Source organism: Cnephaeus nilssonii, assembly GCF_951640355.1.
Source record: "Cnephaeus nilssonii genome assembly, chromosome: X".
NCBI classification, from domain to species: domain Eukaryota; kingdom Metazoa; phylum Chordata; class Mammalia; order Chiroptera; family Vespertilionidae; genus Cnephaeus; species Cnephaeus nilssonii.
The window spans coordinates 69,439,089-69,461,544 of record NC_137071.1 but is presented as its reverse complement, the minus strand read 5'-3'; the positions used below and the strand labels follow the sequence as shown (position 1 = coordinate 69,461,544).

The 22,456-nt window shown below is 39.4% G+C and overlaps 1 protein-coding gene across 2 annotated transcripts in view; it reads left to right on the top strand.

Annotated features, from left to right (window-relative positions):
• Nucleotides 1–9,507, top strand: part of ZMAT1 (zinc finger matrin-type 1) — a 57,532-nt gene extending 48,025 nt beyond the window's left edge. For both annotated transcript variants that reach the window (XM_079764382.1, XM_079764381.1), the window contains exons 6-7: nt 6,481–6,580; nt 7,752–9,507. In XM_079764382.1, the coding sequence (XP_079620508.1) occupies nt 6,481–6,580; nt 7,752–9,075 (1,424 nt within the window). In that variant the 3' untranslated portion in view covers nt 9,076–9,507. The remainder of the gene's footprint in view (nt 1–6,480; nt 6,581–7,751) is intronic.
• Nucleotides 9,508–22,456: the final 12,949 nt, after the last annotated feature.

Sequence of the window (22,456 nt, the reverse complement as noted above, 5' to 3'; positions counted from 1 at the left end):
GGTACATGCCCTTGACCGGAATCGAACCTGGGACCTTTCAGTCCGCAGGCCAACGCTCTATCCACTGAGCCAAACCGGTTTCGGCTCATTGTTATTCTCTCATTACCTAGTAGCAGCAGGGCTGGGATGAGCGGGAGCAGCAGGTGGAGTTGGACTGCCGGTTTCAACCCGATCCCCGCAGGCCACACCGCGGGACCCCACCAGTGTGGAAATCTGTGCACCAGGCCTCTAGTATTTACATAACTGTGGTCTCCTTACTTCCAGGCTTTCTCCTCTCAAATTCATCCTTCCTATTGTAGGAAGAGGAGAGATTTCTGCTTAAACCACTTCAATGCACAAAATAAAAAGTCTAGGCTCCTTAGCATAGCATATAAGTCTCTCTTTGATATGACAGCCTTTTGCCTCTCCCATCTCATACCCTTATATTTATTTCTACAACAATTCAAATTTTAAAAAACAATTTGAAAATTTAAGAAGTTCCTGCAGACATTCCAGTGCTTTCCCCCCTCTTTTTAAAAAGGAGTTTATTGGGGTGACATTGGTTTCAAGTGTACAATTCTATGCTATATCATCTGTATATTGCATTGTGTGTCCACCACCCAAATTCAAATCTCCTTCTCTCGCCGTATATTTGATGTCCTTTACCCTTTACCACTCCCAACCCCTTTCCTCGGGTAAACACCATACTGTTGTCTGTGTCTATGAGATTTTGTTTGTTTGTCTTGTTTGTTCATTAGTTGCTTCTAGTTTTATATCCCACATATGAGTGAAATTATATGGTTCTTGACTTTTATTGCCTGACTTATTTTGCTTAGCATGATATTCTCAAGATCTATCCATGTTGTTGCAATGGCAGTATTTCATCTTATGGTTGAGTAGTATTCCATTGTGTGTGTATGTGTGTGTGTGCGTGCGTGCGTGCGTGTGTGTGTGTGTATCTCACATCTTCTTCTTTTTTAATGCTATTTCCTCTGCCTGCGGTACTCAACTCTTTTCATCACGTTAACTATTTTTCATCCTTCCAAGTTTAACTAAGGCATCATTTCTTCCAGGAGACCTCTTCAGACCCCCATATTGTTCTCATTGCCTCTGATTCTTTGAGCTCCTGTACACATTAAGCATACCTCTCTTACCTTTTACCAAATGAAGTTGAACTCTGTTCATGCATCTGTTTTTCACTTGGATTTGTGAGCAACCTGCCCATTTTATTCATCTTGTACCCTTAGCATCTAGCATGATGTTTGGTCCCACATTGATGCTTGTTGAACAGATTATTTGAATTAAACACATCATGATAATTTCTGTCTCTGCCATACCTGATATTGTTTTTATCCCCTGGAATGCCCTTATCTGTTTTCTTTTACATTTCAAATCCTTCTTCTCCTCCAAGATCCATCACGACTTTCCTCACTGCTCTAGCTGTTGGTATTATCCTCTTCCTCTGATTTTTCATAGGCTTTACTGTTCATTGACAATTGCATTAACTATAGCCCCTTAATTGAATTAGCCTCCTTGAGACAACGGATTATATTTTATTCTTTAATATCCTTCTCAGTGCTTTATATGGCAATGACTATATAATTTTTCCTCAATTAATATTTGCTAGTAGTTTATGGAGAGGAAGTGTTGTGTAGAGGGATAAACATAGATTCAGAGACATGTTTAAAGTCACTTGCCCAGTTGCAATTCAGATTCTTCAACTATAAAATGAAAATAAGGCTACTTCACAGGATTGAAAAAGGATGAAATAAAGCAGTATATACAGTATCCACAGAATAGGTCCTCAACAAATGTTAGTTTTTAAAAAATGCTTTGTTCTCCTGTCATAAAAAATTTTTAAAAAGGTAAACTGGACATTTTTTCTTCATAAGTTAAATCCCATATTAAGTTGCATTTTTGCTTACACATAGCTATTAATTGCTTTATCCCCATTTAAGATATTAGACCTATGTTTCTCATCCTTGACTACATATTAGAATAACTCAGGGAGCTGTTAGAAATTCCAGTGCTCAGGCCTTCCCTCAAATCAATTATATAAGAATCCCTGGGACCTACATATTAATGTTTTGTTTTCTTTTTCAACTCTCCAATTGATTATAATATAGAGCCAAGATTGAGGACCACAATGTTAGACTATGAAGACATGCACTTCCCTAATCTATGCTTTGAAAACAAAGACCTTAATGAAGGGATTTATGAGATTGGGCTATGATTAGGAGAAATGTGGGCCCCACAAGTGGTTATGGAAGATTCTGAAAGGTACAAGGTGGAAGGAATCTTGAGTTTCTGGGTGAAGTCAGAAACAAGGAATCCTAGGAGAGCTAAGGGCAGCAAAGCTGGACAGGACCAAGGAGCAGATTCAGATAGGGGGTTAGAGAGCATAAGAAACATATTGAGGCAGATTCCAGGAGTATTAGACCAGGAATTTTTATCTCAGGGCCAATAAATATATTTTATATCTTCACAGAAAGGGTTTACACTGTATTTATACATTATTTTCTGAAATGTGGATATCTTACAAAAAGATAAGGATTATCAGTGTGTGAAAAAGACAATGGCTAAGTTAATAGTAATGAGACCACAGTTTCAGAACTGACTCTAGACCTTTCATGTGTGACCTGCAGTTCCTCTAAACTCTTGTATTATCCTATATAAAACCTTATATTATCCTATATAATAAAAGCCTAATATGCTAAGTGTGCGGTCGTCCAGTTGGCCATTCAACCAATCAAAGTGTAATATATTAAGACCACTCAGTGGTTCACTATGATGTGCACTGACCACCAGGGGGCAGACAGTTGACTGGTTGACCAGTCACTATGATGTGCACTGACCACCAGGGGGCAGATGCTCCAACTGGTAGGTTAGCTTGCTGCTGGGGTCCGGCTGATTGGGACTAGGCGAGATGGGCTGAACATGCCCGGGAGCCCTTCTGTGATCCCTCCCTATCTGGCCAACCTCCCGCGTCCCTCCCTGGCCCCGATCATGCACTGGTGGGGTCTCTTGCCTGGCCTGTGCCCTCTCGCAATCCAGGACCCCTTGGGGGATGTAGGAGAGCTGGTTTCAGCCAGATGGTGGAATGACCAGTAGCTATCATGTGCACTGATCACCAGGGGGCAGACACTCAATGCAGGAGCTGCCCCCTGGTGGTCAGTGTGCTCCCACAGGAGGAGCGCCGCTCAGCCAGAAGCCAGGCTCTGTGGCAGTGCTAATGATGTCTGGGGGGAGCGGGCCTAAGTCGTCAGTCAGACATCCCACGAGGGCTCCTGGACTGCAAGAGGGCACAGGCTGGGCTGAGGGACCCCCCTGAGTGCAATAATTTTGTGCACCGGGCCTCTAGTCCTATATAAAACCCTTATATGCAAATAGACCGAACAGTGAATGACCAGTTGCTATGATGCGTACTGACCACCAGAGGGCAGCTCCTGTGTTAATTGCCTGCCCCTCAAGAGGGAGGTAACCAGTAGGCGGCGCCAGGCCCCCAGCCAAGGCAGGTGCCAGCAGGGGGTCCCCTGATTTCCCCGCCCACTGGTCGCCCCACAGATTGGCCCTGATTGCCGGTCAGGCCTCAGGACCCTACCCTATATATTGGGAATCGTCTCTTAGATTTAAAAATTAAAACCTGGCAAGGCTACTCTAACACTGAAAAAAACAGGATGATGCAGTGATGACATGCATGGACTCTGGCTTGCACATTTTGTGGTCAGCTCTGATTCTGACACTTATAACTATGTGACAAAGCCAATTACTTAACTTGTCTCTGCTTCAGTTTTTCCACCCATAAGATGGGGAAAATGGCACTACTGCCTCAGAAAGATCATCTTATGTACTACTTTTTATAATCAGGGCAAAAAAATGTGGGTGCCCATACAACAGCAAGGTGCCTTTCACCTGTATGAAAAGTATGGTCACTGGTGCATGCAGCATCCCAGATTGCGAGAGGGATGTCCAACTGCCAGGGATGGGGCCTAAACCAGCAGTTGGACATCCCCTGAGGGCACAGGCTGGACTGAGGGACACCCCCCCGCCATGCACGAATTTCGTGCATCGGGCCTGTAGTCTATATTATAATCTTATGTGATTTTTGAAGAAACAAAGGAGGAACTGAGAGAGACATTATATACCATTTATTTTATACACACTAAAGAAATATATAAAACCTCTGAAATACAATCTGAGTTTATAATCATAATGAAAATCATTGGCTTGATAATCTAGAGAAGTGGTGCTCAACAGTGGCTGTACAGAAAAATCATCTAGAACACTTTTAAAAAGTCAGAAAGCTTGGTTCCACTCTCAGAGATTCTGATTTAATGGCTCTGATGTGAGCTGTAACATGAAAAGTTTTAAAGTTCTCCACGTGGTTCTAATGTGTAACTAGCATTGAGAAACACTAATTTAGAGGAAACCAGGACTCCTGCTTATCTTGCATAACTTGAATGCCCTCAAAATGTATGGTATTGGCCAAGTGAATCTGAGCCTTAATTTCCATATCTGTTAAATAAAGATAGTAATAATTTACTGAAAAACATTGTTGTGAGCATGAAGAGACCTCAATTTAGTCCTTAGCTTTGAAAGACGTCCAGAATCTTCTGAGTTCATCTGCCTCAAATCAGGTACTCACCAAACCACAGACAGACTTGGAAGATGCTGATAAATAAGGAGCTGGAAAGTATTCCCTCAGTGCATTTCTCACACATTCTCTGATAACCACAGCTTTGGGTATTATTAAAATACAAATGCCCTGCCCCAGACACAGAAAAGCATGTTCTCCAAAGGAAGAGCCTGAAGATCTGTATTTTTCATTAACTTCCCAGTTTTTCCTATGGAAAATAATATAATAATTAATAAATAATAATACAAGAATAAACTGTGTCTTGCATACTCATAACTGTAAACCTACTTTTGCCCCACCATGTATATATTTCAGTTCCCAGGGTTTAAAAAAATAATCATCCAGGGTATCCTTTTTTTTTTTTGGTATCAAATAATATGGGAAGCCAAATTATAATCAGAATATAACTTTGCAAGCACAAAATCAGAGCACAGGGAGAGAGGATAGTTTTGAGGAATCACTCATTCAAACTTTGTCATAATCTGCTAAGTTTTCCTGGCTCCAAATAGCGTGTGTGTCAAGAGTGAGCAGAGTTCTCATGTTCTTCAAAGTCAACATCTCTCTTTCCCTTTGGCAGTAGTTTCCTGTTTCTATGAATAATCTTTGCTTTGGAAAGGTCAATATACTTGGTAATGATTATTTTAGCATAATTTAAATGATTAAGTTGTTACTTTATTTCGAAGATGACCTTTCTTGACACTAAAATCTCAGCAGCCACCAATTTATTGCCTTTTAAGGGTGGGATTGTTTTTTATTTTTGGCTTATGAAATTTATTGTTTCTTCTGACCAAAAAGATAATGGAAGGATGATGAGATTAAGAAAATAAAAATTAATTTATCCCCTGTTTACAATTCTACCTAAATAGCAGAATAGAGAGGTAGCTAGTGTACCTATTCTGTAGCTGTTAACTCTTTTGAAGTGGTAACTCAAAATAGTTTTGTTTTAGAATTTTGCTTTCAGCTTTTGTCCTGAGAGTGGTTCTCACTAAACCTCTCTCCTTTCTAAAATCTGTCTGTGGAAAGTACTTTTGATAAACTAATGTACTACAGTAATTTCAGGTAAGAGAGTAAAAATTTGCTTTTGTTTGCTTTTAATCTTTTAGGATGTTTCAGGTTTTGGTTGGGTGTAAAGAATAAGGGGCAAACAAAAAGAGGTTGGTTGAGGGGTTAAGAGGCAAAGGTTCATTGGGCCTACAGCACTCACACGTAGAAACAATAAGCAGGCAGATAGCAGATTTTTTAGGAAGGAGGCCAAGGCTAGAGAAGCAGTGTGATGTTGTATAAAGAATTCTGGGCTTTAAATTAAGAGACATGAGCTCTGAGAGGCTATCTATATTACTAACTGGTTCTGTGACTTTGACTAAGTCACTTGACCTCTCTAGGCCTTATCTTTAAACTAGAGGCCCGGTGCATGAAATTTGTGTACTGGGGGGGGGGGGAGGTTTCCCTCAGCCCAACCTTCACCCTCTTACAGTCTGGGACCCCTTGGGGGATGTCCATCTGCTGACTTAGGCCCACTCCCCAGGGACATCCCTCTTGCAGTCCAGGACCCCTTGCTCCTTACTGCTTAACTGCTCACTTCTCCTTACCACTTGGCTAGCTGTTCCTTAGCGCAGATGCTGCAAGCCTGGCCTCTGCGGGAGAACACTGAACACCAGGAGGCAGCTCCTGCATTGAGCGTCTGCCCCCTGGTGGTCAGTGCATGTCATAGTGACCGGTTGTTCTGCCAGTCATTCCGCAGTTCAAGGTTTTTATTATATAGGATTGCGTAAGTTCAAGTAGATGGTGTCTAGTAAATTCCTGTCCAGTTATGTGATTCTAAGTGTATCCATATTGACCTTCTTAATTTGAACTGTTTTTTTCAGCATTTAGTATGAGAACCTACTTTTGTCATATTTGTAATATCACCTTTACATCATTAGAAATGTTCCAGTTCCATGTGCAAGGAAGTGAACATCAAATCAAGTAAGTATTTTTTGCCAAAATGCTCCTGTGACACCAAAGACAAGTACACTTGCATGTATTTTACAAATTTTCTAAGCATTTATTTCCTTATGAGTTAATCCTGTATGTGATTTGTGGTATTTGTAACATATTTCATGCTTGTAACATCTCCCAGGAAGTTCTCTAACAGCATTATTTTTCTTTGGAGAGATGTTAAAGGATCATTCTCTGGCTAACCATACAAATTCAAATAATACCTGGTAGGTTGGCTTAGTTCCAGATTCAGTGATCTGGTTATCATTCTTCCAGTGAAGTATAGTGGTTAATAACAAAAGTCTTGCTGGTTGAGAGACCTGGATTGGAATACCAGATCTATCTTTCTATCAATTATGTAACTTTGGACAGTTCTGATATAAAGTGGTTATAATGAAATATAAAAATATGGGTAAGGTGCCTGGCCTGGAACATAGTAGGATCTCAATAAATGTTTATTCCATTCTATTCTATTATTTTAAGGAGGAGAAGATTGAGTGGACATTAAGGGGCTAGATAAGTCAGGTAGCAGGACAGACGGGTACTTACTGGTAGCTATTGTATATTGGTTTGTTGCTTTTAAAATCAAAGCATAACATTACATTTTTTTTATTCTAGTAGAAAAGATTTATACTATTGAGTCTGAATACATAGGAGCTAAATTGTCTGACTCACCAAATTAACCTTCATTTAGACTTCTAAAAAAATCTCAGGGTTCCAGAATAAATAGCAATCACATTTAAAATATTTATACAAGGAACTAACTAACCAAAACTTTTAAAACAATGTGATATTCAGATGAGATCATCTTCTGATGGTCTTTAAATATTATTGGTCCTTTCCCACACATCCAAGCATGTCTTACATTGTAAGTACTACAATAGTATCAGATATGTCTGCTTCTTTGTACCCATCTTCCCAGGCCTGAAAATGTTTTTATATGTAAAATATTGAGAAGTACCTGGGACATATCTGACCATTCTTGCTGCTTCTGTGTTGGCATAAAAGATCATGATTTATAGCTTTTATTTTAGGTAGGTTTTAAAAATTTGTTTGGGATTTTGTGGGATTTTTTTAGACTAATCTTTTCAAAGGTACAGAAAAATATTCAGAATAAAATAATCTAGTAACAAGAACTTCCTACTGTTTTTTGTTGCAGTGAATCCATTATTATTAGTCTAGTGAATAATTCAAAGAAGACACAAGACTCTTACCAAGTTGAAAGTGCAGATTACATCAAAGCGCAGAAAGTTAGAGAACCAGAGCCCAAGATTTGTTTCAGAAAGATGGAAGATAATTCTTTGGAAACCCGTGGATACAGAAAAGTGGTTGATTCCCAATCCAGACATAGAGTATATGAACAAAGACACCCATATGAGACTTTCCAGACATACCCAGAATCATACAAAATTTCGCAAACAGTGGAAAACCACTTACCTCATTACTTACCAGCTTATTCAAAGAAGACATATGACTCTTTCCAAGATGAACTGGAAGATTACATCAAAGTGCAAAAAGCCAGAGGATTACACCCAAAGACTTGTTTCAGAAAGATAAGAGGGAATTCTATGGAAACCCATGGGTACAGAGAAGTTGATTCTGGATCCAGACAAAGAATCAATGAGCAAAAATTTTCAGTTCAGACTTCCCATACCTTCCAACGACCATACAATATTTCACCAGTGGAAAGCCAGTTACATCATTGGTTACCACCAACTTATTTAAAGAGGACATACGATTCTTTCCAAAATGAACTTGAAGATTACATCGAAGTACAGAAAGCCAGAGGACTACATCCGAAGACTTGTTTCAGAAAGATAAGTGATAGTTCTACAGAAACCAATAAGTACAGAGAAATGTTTGATTCCAAATCCAGACATAGAATGTCTGAGCCAAGACTCCCATTTGAGACTTTCCAGATCTACCCAGAATCACAAAATATTTCACAAGTAGTGAAAAATCAGTTACCTCATTGCTTACCAGCTCATGACAACAAACAGAAACTAGACTCTATGACCTATTGTCAGCCCACCAGAGACTATTTCCCAGAAAAACCAGTACCCCTAAGCCTTAGTCAGCAAGAAAATAACTCTGGCTTGTACAGTGTAGAATCTGAATTTTACAAGCACCTCTCCTTAGAAAACAACACCAGTGACCCTCAAGTAGGTCATAAACGGAGACATCAGAAGAGAAGGCATCTGGAGGAACGTAAAGAAAAGCCAGAGAAAGAGCAGTCCAAGCATAAAAAGAAAAAGAGTGATGGGGATATGGATCTAAATATGGACAAGAGCATCCGACAAAAGAAAAGAGAGGGAGATAAAGTTAGTGTCAGTTCAGGCAAGCTTAAACACCAAAAAAAGAAAAAAAGTAATGGTATACCCACTACAAAAGAAGAACGTAAGCACAGGAAAGAGAAAAAGAAATCTGTTGAAGAAAAGACAGAAGAGGAAATGCTTTGGGATCAGTCTATTCTTGGATTTTGAACTTTTAGGTTAATTTACCCGAAGATGCATTGAAGAAATCTTATAAGAATATGGATTTAGGCAAAGAAACATTCAGTGAAGAAAAAGAGAGGTGGATACAGTCAGTGTCTGTTCAGTAAAGCTTTTTGTGTGTGTGTAAAAATTGAAATTGAATTAAAAGAAGAAACAAACAACCCTAAACCTAGCCTTTGAGAAAGAACATAAGAACAAAACAAGAACATAAGACAAAAGTATACCTGTTGAAGAAAAGATAGAAGTCATTCTTTGGGATGAGTCTACTCTTGGATTTTGAATGTTTTAGTTTTATTTTAAGTTTGAATTGAAGAAATAAGTTAAACAGTTTCATTTTATGAGATACATGCTATTTGAATTTGCCTAAGTGGATAGTGACTTTAACCTCTAACAAAAGCCAAGTGAAGTAAAAGTATTTAATATGCCTTTTTGTCGATTTATTCTTCCTTGTTTTCTTTTTTTTTTACTTTTATAATATTTATTTAATATGATATGATATTCCTTTTGTGTGTGGCTTATTTCACTTAGCATAATGTTTTCAAGGGTTATCCATGTTGTAGCATGTATCAGAATTTCACTTTTTTCCTTTTTTTAAAATTTAATAAATCTTTATTGTTCAGATTATTACTATTGTTCCTCTTCCCGCCCCCCCACCCCCATAGCTCCCCTCCACCCGGTTCCCACCTCACCCTCTGCCCTTACTTCCCCTGCACTGTCCTCATCCATAGGTGTACGATTTTTGTCCAGTCTCTTCCCGCACCCCCCACACCTCTTTCCCCCTGAGAATTTTCAGTCCACTCCCTTTCTATGCCCCTGATTCTATTATATTCAACAGTTTATTCTGTTCATCAGATTTTTAATTCACTTGATTTTTAGATTCACTTGTTGATAGATATGCACTTGTTGTTCATGATTTTTATCTTTACCTTTTTCTTCTTCTTCTTCCTCTTAAAGAATACCTTTCAGCATTTCATATAATACTGGTTTGGTGGCGATGAACTCCTTTAGCTTTTTCTTATCTGTAAAGCTCTTTATCTGACCTTCAATTCTGAATGATAACTTTGCTGGGTAGAGTAATCTTGGTTGTAGGTTCTTGCTATTCATCACTTTCAATATTTCTTGCCATTCCCATCTGGCCTGCATAGTTTCTGTTGAGAAATCAGCTGACAATCGTATGGGTGCTCCCTTGTAGGTAACTAACTATTTTTCTCTTGCTGTTTTTAATATTCTCTCTTTGTCTTTTGCTCTTGACATTTTAATTATGATGTGTCTTGGTGTGGTCCTCTTTGGATTCCTTTTTTTGGGGGGTTCTGTGCTCTTCCTGGACTTGTAAATCTATTTCTTTCACCAGGTGGGGGAAGTTTTCTGTCTTTATTTCTTCAAATAGGTTTTCAATACCTTTCTCTCTCTCTTCTTCTGGCACCTCCATAATTTGGATGTTGGTACGCTTGAAGTTGTCCCAGAGGCTTCTTACACTATCTTCAACTTTTTGGATTCTTTTTTCTTTTTGCTTTTCCAGTTGAGTTTTTTGCTTCTTTGTATTTCAAATCTTTGACTTGATTCTTGCGATCCTCTAGTCTGCTGTTGGGTCTCTGTATAATATTTTTTATTCCAGTCAGTGTATGTTTAATTTCTAGTTGGTCCTTTTTTCATATCCTCGAGGGTCTCACTAAATTTATTGGCCTTTTCTAGGAAATTCTTGAAAAACCTTATAACCGTGGTTTTGAACTCTATATCCAGTTGTTTGTTTTCCTCTATTTCTTTTGTTTGTGATCTGTTTCTTTGTCTCTGCATTTTCACTGCTTCCCTGAGTTGGTAGGGTAGCTTTGTGTGCTAGGTGTCCTATAGGTCCCAGTGGCTCGGCCTCCCCAGTTACCTGAGGTGGACACTCTTGGTGCACCCCTTTGTGTACTGTGTGTACAGTCTTGTTGTAGTTAAGTCTTGATTGTTGTTGGTATCACTAGGAGAAATTGACCTCCAGGCCAATTGGCTGTTAGTATCAGCTGTGTCTACACCGAGAGAACTTCTGTGATGGAGACAGTCTTATGAGAAAAGACTTGCAAAATTGCAAAAGCCTCTGTGCTCAGCTTGGATGGGGCAGAGTCTCAGGGCTGAGCAGACAGTCTTGGCTTCCCATCAGCCCTGCCCTATGATGCCCCTGGGTCTCAGTGTCCCTCGGTAATAGCTGCAAGCACCTCTAAGAGTAAGCTGCCCTTGAGTTTCACCCGCTGACAGACAGTCCAGTTTCTCCCCCAATGAATCTGGATTCCCAGATTTTCGCCTGCAACTGGAGTTCAGCGTAGTGGGAGAGCTTCCATTCCCCACCAGCTAGAGAAAGCCAGTGGCATTCAGCAGTCAGTCCTCTCTTCGCGCACTTGCGCGTGCGCGCCTCCAAACCTCTGCCTTTCATGGCTCCCCTGAGTTTCCGCCTGACAGTCTATATTCCCCCCGTATAAGCCTGGGTCCCCAGGGTCTCGCCCGGAACTGGGGTTCAGGGCAGTCGGAACTGGGGTTCAGTGCAGTCGGGAGCTTTTGTCTCCTTCCTGCTAGAGAAAGCCAGCCAGGCACTCAGCCGCCCACGTATGTGTCTCCGTACCTCAGCCTTTTGCAGTTCCTCTGATTCTCTGTGTGTTTTCCTCTTTCCTTCTAATTGTAGAATTTCCACTCAGCCAGCTTTCCTGTGGTTCTGGATGATGTTTGTTTTGTCTTTTAGTTGTAGTTTTGAAATTGTTGTGTGAGGCAGCAGTTTAGGTGTTTACCTATGCCGCCATCTTGGTTTTCTCCTCCTCGTTTTCTTTTAAGAGAGAGAGATTACATATTTCTTACATATAATGTAATTTCCCTTAATGAGGTTGTCTCTCTTTCTACTCATCAAATCGCTGTGATAATGAGTTATTTACCCATGGGAGATAATTTATTTTAAGTGAAAGAATTACTAGGCATTACAAAATCCATTCTTTGTTTGGGTTTGTGTTAGTGTTGATGGTATTTTATTGTTGTTGTGTGTTTGTTTACGTTTCTTGATTTTCTCTAAGAAAAATGTATGAAGAGATTTAGACTACTTTTTTGTTCAATTTAATTTGCAGTGTATTTTTGTATTTTATAGTTCTGAAAGTGGAAAATGGAACAGTCTATAATAATCTTAGATGATATATAGTTTTAAAAGTACTGATACAAAGTCAGTCTATATTCTGGAAATGTTTATATTATATTAAAGTGTTTTAATTTCTACATATTGTTTTATGTAAATGGTCATTTCCCAGCCAAAGATAATTTTATTTTGGGAATAAGAGAGGAAATAATTAAACAAGACTGTACCTCTGGGGAGATCACATTATAAAGTGGTAATAATTTTATTCCTTCTACAGCTTGCTTAGAAGCTGATATTCATATGAGCTCAGTTTTAAGTTAGAGAAATATACTTGCAAATGAAGAAGGGATAATTTATATGTGGAAGAAGGCTGTGAGGGTACATTACCTTTAAAGGGCTTTATCTTGATTATTTTTTTACTCCTTTTATATAGTAAGCACCTCTTGTAAGCATTTGAGCATCACCATAGTATAGAGGGAGTAATAGCTAGGGAATCTAAATCTCAGGATTCTGGCTTCAGTTGTAACATCAAGTTTCTGTGTGACACAGAATTCATTCAACATGGCCCTAGATGGTTTGGCTTAGTGGATAGAGCATCAGCCTATGGACTGAAAGGTCCCAGGTTTGATTCCTGTTAAGGGCACATGCCCAGCTTGTGGGCTTGATCCCTAGTGGGAGGAGTGCAGGAAGCAGCCAATCAAAAATTCGCTCTCATCATTGATGTTTCTATCTCTCTCTCTCCCTTGCCCTTCCTCTCTGAAATCTAAAAAATAAAAATAAAAATAAAATGTAAAATAAAAAGAATTCAACATGGAGTCATCAGGAACAGGAAAAAAAATAGGCTACAGTATTTCCTTGATGTGTTAATCCTATCAAAAAGCACATAAAATTAGATGGTGATGTATTTTCACTTAGGAAAGGCATTTAATACTTGGGTTTTCTTGAGATTTGAATAAAATGGTAAATATGAGCAGAAGCATATGATTGGTTGGGTTTGTAGCTGGTAGAATGAATAGTCCAAAAGGGATTTAGATGGTCCACAAATTAACTTGTATTCCACAAGACTGTTGGTATAAGATTATTTGGTGATATAATATTACTTTCCCTATTTAAACATATCTGGTGTACTGGAGATATGGGGAAAGAAGAACCACAGTCAAGCAAAGAGGGTGTCAATTAGCCACACACACAAAAAGACAACTTCTCTTTTCTGAACATGCCAAAAAGGCAACTTTTTTTCCCCACAAAAAATGTGAGACAAGATAAATTGAATTGTAAGCATTTTTAGAACTGACAAATTATTTTTTAAAATTTTATTTTACTTTTATTAATTCTTTATTGTTTAAAGTATCATATATGTCTCTTTTTCCCCTCCATTGACCTCTCCCTGGTCATTCCCACTTCCTCAGCACCTGCCCTCACCCCCCTTCTGTCTGTGTCCATGGGTTATGCTTATATGCATGCATACATGTTTAATGAACAACATAAATTTATGAACTAAAATAGATCCATAGACAGAAGCATCGAACAGACCATCCAACCTCAGAGGGAAGGCAGGGGTGGGGGTGAGAAATCAACCAAAGAACTGAAAAATTCTTTTGCATGAAGTCCACTTTGTGTTTAAAGCTGGGGGATGGGAATTCAAAACTTATAAGAATATTCACTAAGATACCAAATTACTGTGATCTTTTCAAAATAACTTAAATAGATAGATGATTCATTAAAATTAGCCACACATTTTTAATTAATAATGGGTAAATCATACAAATTTTAAACATTAAAACCATTTTAATTTGGTGGTGGTGGCAACTTGGGGAGGGATAAGGGTGTGGTGTTGACTACATTATTGATGAAGTCACCACTGACTTGCTGTAGACAGTGGCTTTTAAAAGTTACCCAAAATAAACTTTATGTTTAGCCACCATAAAATAAAATTTCTGTTAACCAGAAAGCGTTGTTTTCTGGTTGAAGCTGGGGAGAAGGACCTGACACCCGACTTTGACATCTGAACACTTAGAGGTAAAAGTGTAAGTCAAGATATTTAAATATATATATATATATATATATATATATATATATATATATATATATATATATATAAAATCCAAAATGATCTCCACTTCTGGAATTAAGTGCTGAATCTCTAGTAAAATGAAATTGAATAGTATGTATTTAATCCTGAATTTGGCTATGGAAGACAATACAAAACATATTTGAGAAGACATACTTTAAGATATTACATACAAAAACAGTGTTAGGATTTTTATTGCATGCCTGGTTTGAAAGAGTAGTATACTCATCCAGATATATGATCTAAGGCAAATTATTGAAGTCAGTATTCAGACAAGTAAATTAATAGCATCTGGCTTCATAGGAATAGAAGATAAATGAAGGCAAATTTTAACTGAATTTGGAAAATGAGTTTCAATAATTGGAGCTATAGAAAAAATTGAGTTGACTACCTTGTTATATGCATGCATTGAACAAATAAGAAGAGATGACTGTCAGCATTGAGCCAGGAAAGAACCTGAGAAAAACATGAGAACATAGGTTCTGTTCCACAAACAACTCACAGTCATTAGTTTAAAAAAATAGAACAATTTTTACTAACAGAGAAAATGGACCAATAGAAAGGAAATTGCAATGTAAATTTGATAAAATCTATACTAGAAGTGATGATGGATGCTATGAGTAGCAAGGGTAACAATCTTAAAGGGATGGGAAGTGGGCATTCAGGAAAGGCTTCCTAAAGTGACATCTAAACAGACCTTTTCCTTTCAGTTCAAAGACTTTCTTTGATATATATCCACATGCTATCTTTTATGTACTTCAAACTTAATATAGCCAAATAGAGTGCCTGCTTCTGTCATTGTCAATCATTCTTCTCCCACTTTCCCCCATTTCTGTAAAATGTTCATCCAATTGCTCAAGCCAAACACCATTTTGAGCACCTCTTCACTACTATATTAGACCATAAACAATTCCCCTTGATTACCTCACCAAAATATTTCTCTTAATGTTCAATTATTTTTGTCACTGCCAGCACCCTAATCTGAAATATTATTTTTTAATCAAACTGGTAAAATAGATTTGAAAGTAACTGAAAATTTTGGCAAAATCATCACAGGTTCTGAATTACAGGTCAGTAGAAAAAAACTGCACAAAATTAGCAACAGATCAGAATACTGTGGTGAACTAAGCACTTGAGGATTTCAGAACTATCAAGCATATAGTTTCTTTCAGAACAACAAATAGAATGTTAGTTTCAGAAATCAAATTGGACAGACTCATTGTGGGTAAGGTGAAGGGGAAAGAATCCAGAGATAGTGAATGGAGGAAGAATCCAGAGAAAGCTGATCTTAGGCAGTATTATGACAGCAAAATAAACTTCTAAAGGAAAGAGTAATACCTTGGAAGGCAAGACCTGTAGGATGCGAACACACCAGAAAAACACAGGCACAAAGTAAATGGAAACTCTACTATGTGGATGGTATGGATATGTATGCGCCTATGGTCACATGTCAGGCTCAGCCATCTCAATCCTGTGAAGACTGTGGGCTCCGGAACTGCGCAGATTTAACTCAGCAGTTCCGTGGCTTCTACCTTCACAGCACAGGCAAAGCCGGGCACTCGGGTGAACCCTGCCGCTACCCAATCACTGTGGGTCGTGTTTAGCCTAGGGTCACGCTATGAACACGCACCACGCTATGATCACGCACCACGCTATGATCACGCACCACGCTATGATCACGCACCACGTTATGATCACGCACCACGCTATGATCACGCACCACGTTATGATCACGCACCACGCTATGATCACGCACCACGCTATGATCACGTACCACGCTGTCATACATATGATCACGCGAGAGTCCGTTCTCAGGCGAGGATCGAGAGTTCTAGAACCCTGAGTGTCTTCGTCTTGTGACTCTTGTCAGGAGAGGTCTTGGAAGTCAGGTGAGGCCCCACAGCTGGGGTGACGTGGATCCCGCAGTTTTGTGACCCCCCCTATGGTCATGTCTACCATTTAAGTGTGTGGTAACTCCTCAACTGTAGCTCCGCTTACCTTTCTGAGGAGTCAGACCTGCCGGTAGGTTCAGAAAACCGTTAAAACTGTGGTCCGCGCTGGCTGAGGGGGGTTTTGATGAGACCGGCTCACACCCTATCGTCCCCCCCCCCCGTTCCTATCCTGCCTCCCTGGGCGGTGGGCCGTACTCGGTAGAGGGGCGCCACCCACCCGCTAGGAGGGTCCCGAGTCTGTACTAGATTTTTTTTTTCAGAGAATTGGCGGCGGGAGAGGGCGAGGCAGGGGTTTATGGACTTCTCTCAGGGCCCAGGCTCAGGAAATAAGGTAAGACCCTCTTCCCATTTCCCTTCACTGCCACATCAAAGCCCTGCTCTTCGGGCAGACAGTTCTGGTGTGTGTGGGGGTGTTAGAAGAGGTGTTGGGGGGGATGGAGGGATTGAGCAAAAAATAAAAAAGCGAACTCATGGACATGGACAGCAGTGTGGTGATTTTGGGGCGGGGGTCATAGGAGGAGGTGGAAGAGGTCATAGAACGGGTAAATGGGAAAATTTTAATTAAAAAAGCAAAATAATATAAAATAAAATGGGCAGGATGTTTTAGCTGTGGCAGGGTCATTATCATTAGCTACTGCCATGGCCTATGTATCAATTTGCCAAATTTCTTGAGGGGAGGCCAGTAAACCAGCCCTGTTGCCCCTTTCCCGCTTTTTCTCAATGGTCGTTCTACACCCCTTCCTTCTTCTCCCCATAGTGACTGGAAGCATTTTGGGCAACAAAAAGTAGCTCCCCCAGCCGGCCCAGTGGTATAGCGTTGACCTGTGAACCAGAAGTCAGAATTCCCAGTCGGGCACATGTTGCAGGCTAGATCCCCAGTATGGGTCCTGCAGGAGGCAGCTGATCAGTGATTCTCTCTCATCATTGATGTTTACATATCTCTCTCCCTCTCCTTTCCTCTCTGAAATTAATAAAAATACATATTTTTAAAAAGTAGCTCCCTCATGGTGAAGGACTGGAGCAGGCTGGGGACCTGGTGGAGGGGGGCTGTGGGGGAAAAACGGGACATCTGTAATACTCTCACAATAAAGATTTTTAAAAAGTAGCTCCCCCCTAAAAGAAAAAAAAACCCAGCTGAGGAATACTCTGCTTGGGAGTGCATATAAAACCTAGGAATTAGGGTTTTTAGAAGTAGGTGGCCATTTGCTCCACCCTCATTATTTATACAGCAGAAACATATTCTTGGTGATTAAGTGTTAACCAGACTTGTGTTTCAGTCTTCTTGACTCTGCCACTTACCAGATGTGCAACTTCAGGTAAATAATTTACCTCTTTGTACTCATTTTCTCATCTTCAAAATGGGAATAATAATGGTACCTGCCTTATAAAGTTCATGTGAAGATTAAATGAGGTGATCTCTGGTTCAAAGAGAACTTCTGATAAACACACACACACACACACACACACACACACACACACACACACACACCAAAACAAAAAAAACTAACTCTGATCTTGCTTACCACCCTCCCATATTCACTGTCTGTGCAGTGTGATGGCTTACTCTGGTTATTAAGGTCACCAGAGACCTCTCAGATGCCAATTTGTATAACCGATTCCGAATCTGATTTTAATTTCTGTTCCGTATTGGCTTCTAGAGAAAGAGAGAGGGAAGGAAAGATAAATAATTTTTTAAAGCAATTTGATTTTTTTTCAATAAAAGTGTGAAAGTACCATCTAGTGAAGAATCAGAATTTCTTATATTTACTTTGCTGCTCAATAGTTTCTTTAAAATTCATGTGAGGCCTGGCCAGGTGGCTCAGTTGGTTGGAGCATTGTCCCATACATTATAAGGTTCCTGGTTCAATTCCCGGTCAGGGCACATATCTAAGCTGCAGGTTCGATCCCTAGTCAGGGCGTATATCCTCGGGTGAGAATAGATAGATAGATAGATAGATAGATAAATAAATAAATAAATAAATAAATAAATAAATAAAGGCAGGCATATGGGGTGGGTTGCCATAATCTTTTTCTGCTTGGGTTCCCTAAATGGTTTAAACTAGTCTAACCAAACACTATTAGCTTTTGATTTTCTAACCATTGCTTCTTAGACTCCTTTAAAACTTGCTGCTTTTCTTCAAGTGGAAAACTAACTTTTTAAGGAAAAACATTAAGTGAAATTATATGTGATACTTGCATTTAATAAACATGTAGATGATACTGAATGAGTAAAATTCATCAAGTAAGGGATATGTTTACATTTATGGGTATTTAAATATTGTATGAAGGATGGTTAAGGAATATTATCACTTATGCTATAATTTTATTATATCCACTTTATTTTTCTCTCATTTCAGCACTTCCAGGTTTGTTAAAAGAGACACTATGTCTAAGAGACAGCAACAACAAAAATGTGGTCCTCTATTAAAGGACTATGGGACATACAGAAATGAAGGTAAAAGGGTTTCCATATCGTATTTTTAAGATATGCTAATATCTCAAGGAGAAGGTAGTGTCTTAGTTGGCTCATGCTGCTAAAACAGGACATCGTGGTTTGGGTGGTTTATAAACAGAAGACATTTATTTCTCACAGATCTGGAGGCTGAGGAGTCCAAAATCAAGGAACTGGCAGGGTCAGTGTCTCATGAGGGTCCACTTCCTGGTTCAAAAATGGCTGTCTTCTTCCTGTGTCCTCACATGGCAGAAAGGGCAAGAGAGCTCTCTGGATCTCTTATAATGACACTAATTCCATTCATGAGTGCACCTCCGCTGTGACCTAATAACCTCCTAAAATCACATCTTCAGATCAAATTAGAAATTAGGTTGAAATGTAAACATTCAGTCTAAAGTAGGTAGTTTCCTCAACTTATATGGGAATGTAACACTTTTCCACAGACCATTTGAGGTACTAGTGTGCTATGGAAAACATTTAGGAGACACTGTTCAAACTAATTCTCTTGTACAACACTAATACTGTGTACCTATGTATACCTACAATGTAATGTATGTTTACTAATATGTATAACTTATGCCACTCATTAAGAAACTACTTATTTCTCCTTAACTCATTTTATCTTATTTCTCTCTCATGCTTAATCTTTCCACTTGTTCATTCTTTACATAACCCCAATTTATATGTTTCTAATATCATGATGGCAAGAAATAAGTGTATAAGTGCAAGTCATTAGGAAGTCATCCTATATAATAAAAGCCCAGTGACCAAACAGAACGACCAGAATGACCACAGCCCCTCGCCCCTGCTAGCCCCGTGCCCCAGCGGGCCTCCCCACTCCGATCGGGGGTGGGGCTGGCCGGCAAACCGCCTTCAGCCCCTCGTCCCAGTGGAGTGATCGCTAGACCCCACCAGTGTACGAATTTGTGTACCGGGCCTCTAGTATATAATACAAGTACAGTGTCCCACTCATAGAGCAAGATACAACTTACCTGTAAAGATGAGCAGATGCAGAATCATTTTATACCAATTTCCCACACTTTTTAAAAACCAGCTATTATCACTTAACTAGAGGCCTGATGCACAAAACTTGTGCATGGGTAGGGTCCCAAGGCCTGGCTGGTGATCAGGGCCAATCTGTGGGGAGAGGGTGATGGGTGGGTCTCCCGCTGGCACCTGCTTTGGCAGCCTGGCACCGCTTGCTCACCGGCCCTTCCCTCCACCGCCGCTGGTTGCCTTCCTCTGTGGGGCAACCAGTGGGGCAATCGGGGGCCCTGCTGACACCCGCCTTGGCTGGCCTTGGGCCTGTAGGCTGAGGGAAGCTCCTGCATTGAGCTATTGTCAGTGCATGTTATAGTGACCAGTCATTCCACTGTTCGGTCTATTTGTATATTAGGCTTTTATTATATAGGACTAGAGGCCTGGTACACAAAAATTCGTGCACTCAGGGGGGGTCCCTCAGCCCGGCCTGCACCCTCTTGTAGTCCAGGACCCCTTGGGGGATGTCTGACTGATGGCTTAGGCCCACTCCCTAGGGGACAGGGCCTAAGCTGGTAGTCGGACATCCCTCTTGCAGTCCGGGGCTCTCACAGTCCAGGACCCCTCACTCTTTACTGCCTGCCTGCAGTGGAGGTGGGAGAGGCTCCCACCACTGCCACTGCACTCGCCAGCCATGAGCCCAGCTTCTGGCTGAGCAGCGCTTCCCCTGTGAGAGCACACTGACCACCAGGGGGCAGCTCCTGCATTGAGCATCTGCCCCCTGGTGGTCAGTGGGCATCATAGCCACTGGCCGGTCCACCATTTAGTTGATTTGCATATTATGCTTTTATTATATAGGATAGGATTATAGCTGCCATTTTTAAAATTTCTATTTTATGTAAAGCACTGTGATAATCTCATCATATAAATTATTCAGTTTTCAGAAAAATCCTGAGAGGGTGTTATTTTACTTTAAAGATGAAGTATATGAGACAGAAAAGGCTGGTTTATGCCATGGTAATAGAAAATCCCCAAATGTCAGTGGCTTATTCTTCACTTGTACTACATATCCATGGCAGGTGCATGTCCATCACAGGATGGTGGATGTTGGAGGTCTGAGCATTTCTTATTGGAATGACTTGGAGACCCAAATTGATGAGGAGCCGCCATTTAAAAAATTGCCTCTCACTGTGCCTAAGGGGAAGAGTGCCCTGAAGTGATTCAAACCAACAACCATAGGTTCTCACATGGAAATAACACGTTATTCAGTTACTCACAAACCATTATCCTTAACTAGTCACATACACCACCACACTCATAAAAAGGGTGTCAAGAAGTGCAGTTCTACCAGGTACCTGGAACGGGAGAAATGGAAACACTTGGCAAACAGCACAATTGACAACCATATAATTGAATTGAAGCTCAGAGATGTTGGGTATTGCCTAAAATCACATAGGTAGTAAGTGACAGACCATATTTCAGATAAACATATATATTTCAAATCCACACTCTTACTACTCCTACTTCTTTGTACATTTACGCTGTCCTCTTAAATGAAGTTCATATATACTTACAATAGAAATTCCTTTACTACAATGCTGCAGGTCTATCTTCCTTAATTGTCTGATTTTCCAACAATGAAATTGAATAGACAATATGGATTTAAATCCCCTGGACTGGTAAGCCACACGTCATTACATATTTGAATATCCATGAAAACCTGATGGTAGATGAGAGACTGTTCATTTGCTTCATACTTAATAAAAATACTCTCATGTCTTTCCGTATTGTCAAGGAAAAATAATAAATATGAGAGCAATAATAAATGAGATTGATAATATATGAAAAAGTTGAATAAAGTGCTAGATGTTAGTGCTTTTAAAATATAAGAAAATAAATTTCTCGTGTAATGGGTCAAGAAAATTAGAAGGCACAAATAAGTAACTTTTGAATGAAAAAGGTATCATGTTTGCACTTACAGTAAAGATGTAAAATATAAGACAGTCTAATAATTTGAAAATTTATATGGATAAATTCTAGGAAAAATTTTTTATATTGAAGAAATAAAAATATGAATATTAACTGTATTCTTGCCAAACAGTGATGAGAAGACACAATTACTGGTCAATATTAGTTATAGAACTATAAAAAATAGAAATAAAATAATAACAAACTAAATGCAGCAATGGCTAAAACAGATACTACACCATGCCACAGTTGTGTTTATCCCAAACTTGCAATGTTGGTTTAACATTAGGAGATCCATAATGTAATTTAACACATTAATAAGATAAGGGAGTAAGAAAAGGGAGATTACCACAAAGAGTCTAGGGCGGGGGTGGGGGAGGGAAGGCATACCATAAAATTCAACAACCAATGAAGTTTGAACAAGAACACCAATAACTCTCTCAGCTAACTGGGAATACAAAAATATACTTCTTTAAACTGATAACAGGTATTTAAAAAAAAACTACAATGAATGCCATACATAACAGTGAAACATCCAAAGCATTCCATTTAAATTTTTGAAGCATTTTTGCTAACTCTATCTATTTTAACTTTTTTTTCATTAAGGATCCCTAGTAGTTTAGTGGCTGTTGCTTTTTTATTGTGTTTATTGGAGTGATATTAATTAATAAAATTATATAGGTTTCAGGCATACAAGTGAATTAACATAAGCCAGCCAGAGAAAGACAAAGCATTTCCATTTTAAAATCAGAATCAGCAAAAATGACTCACAAATAATCACTTCTGTTCAAGATCTAAACTGAGACTCTGAGGCGTTACTATAAAGCAAAATAAATAAATATATACATAAATTAATA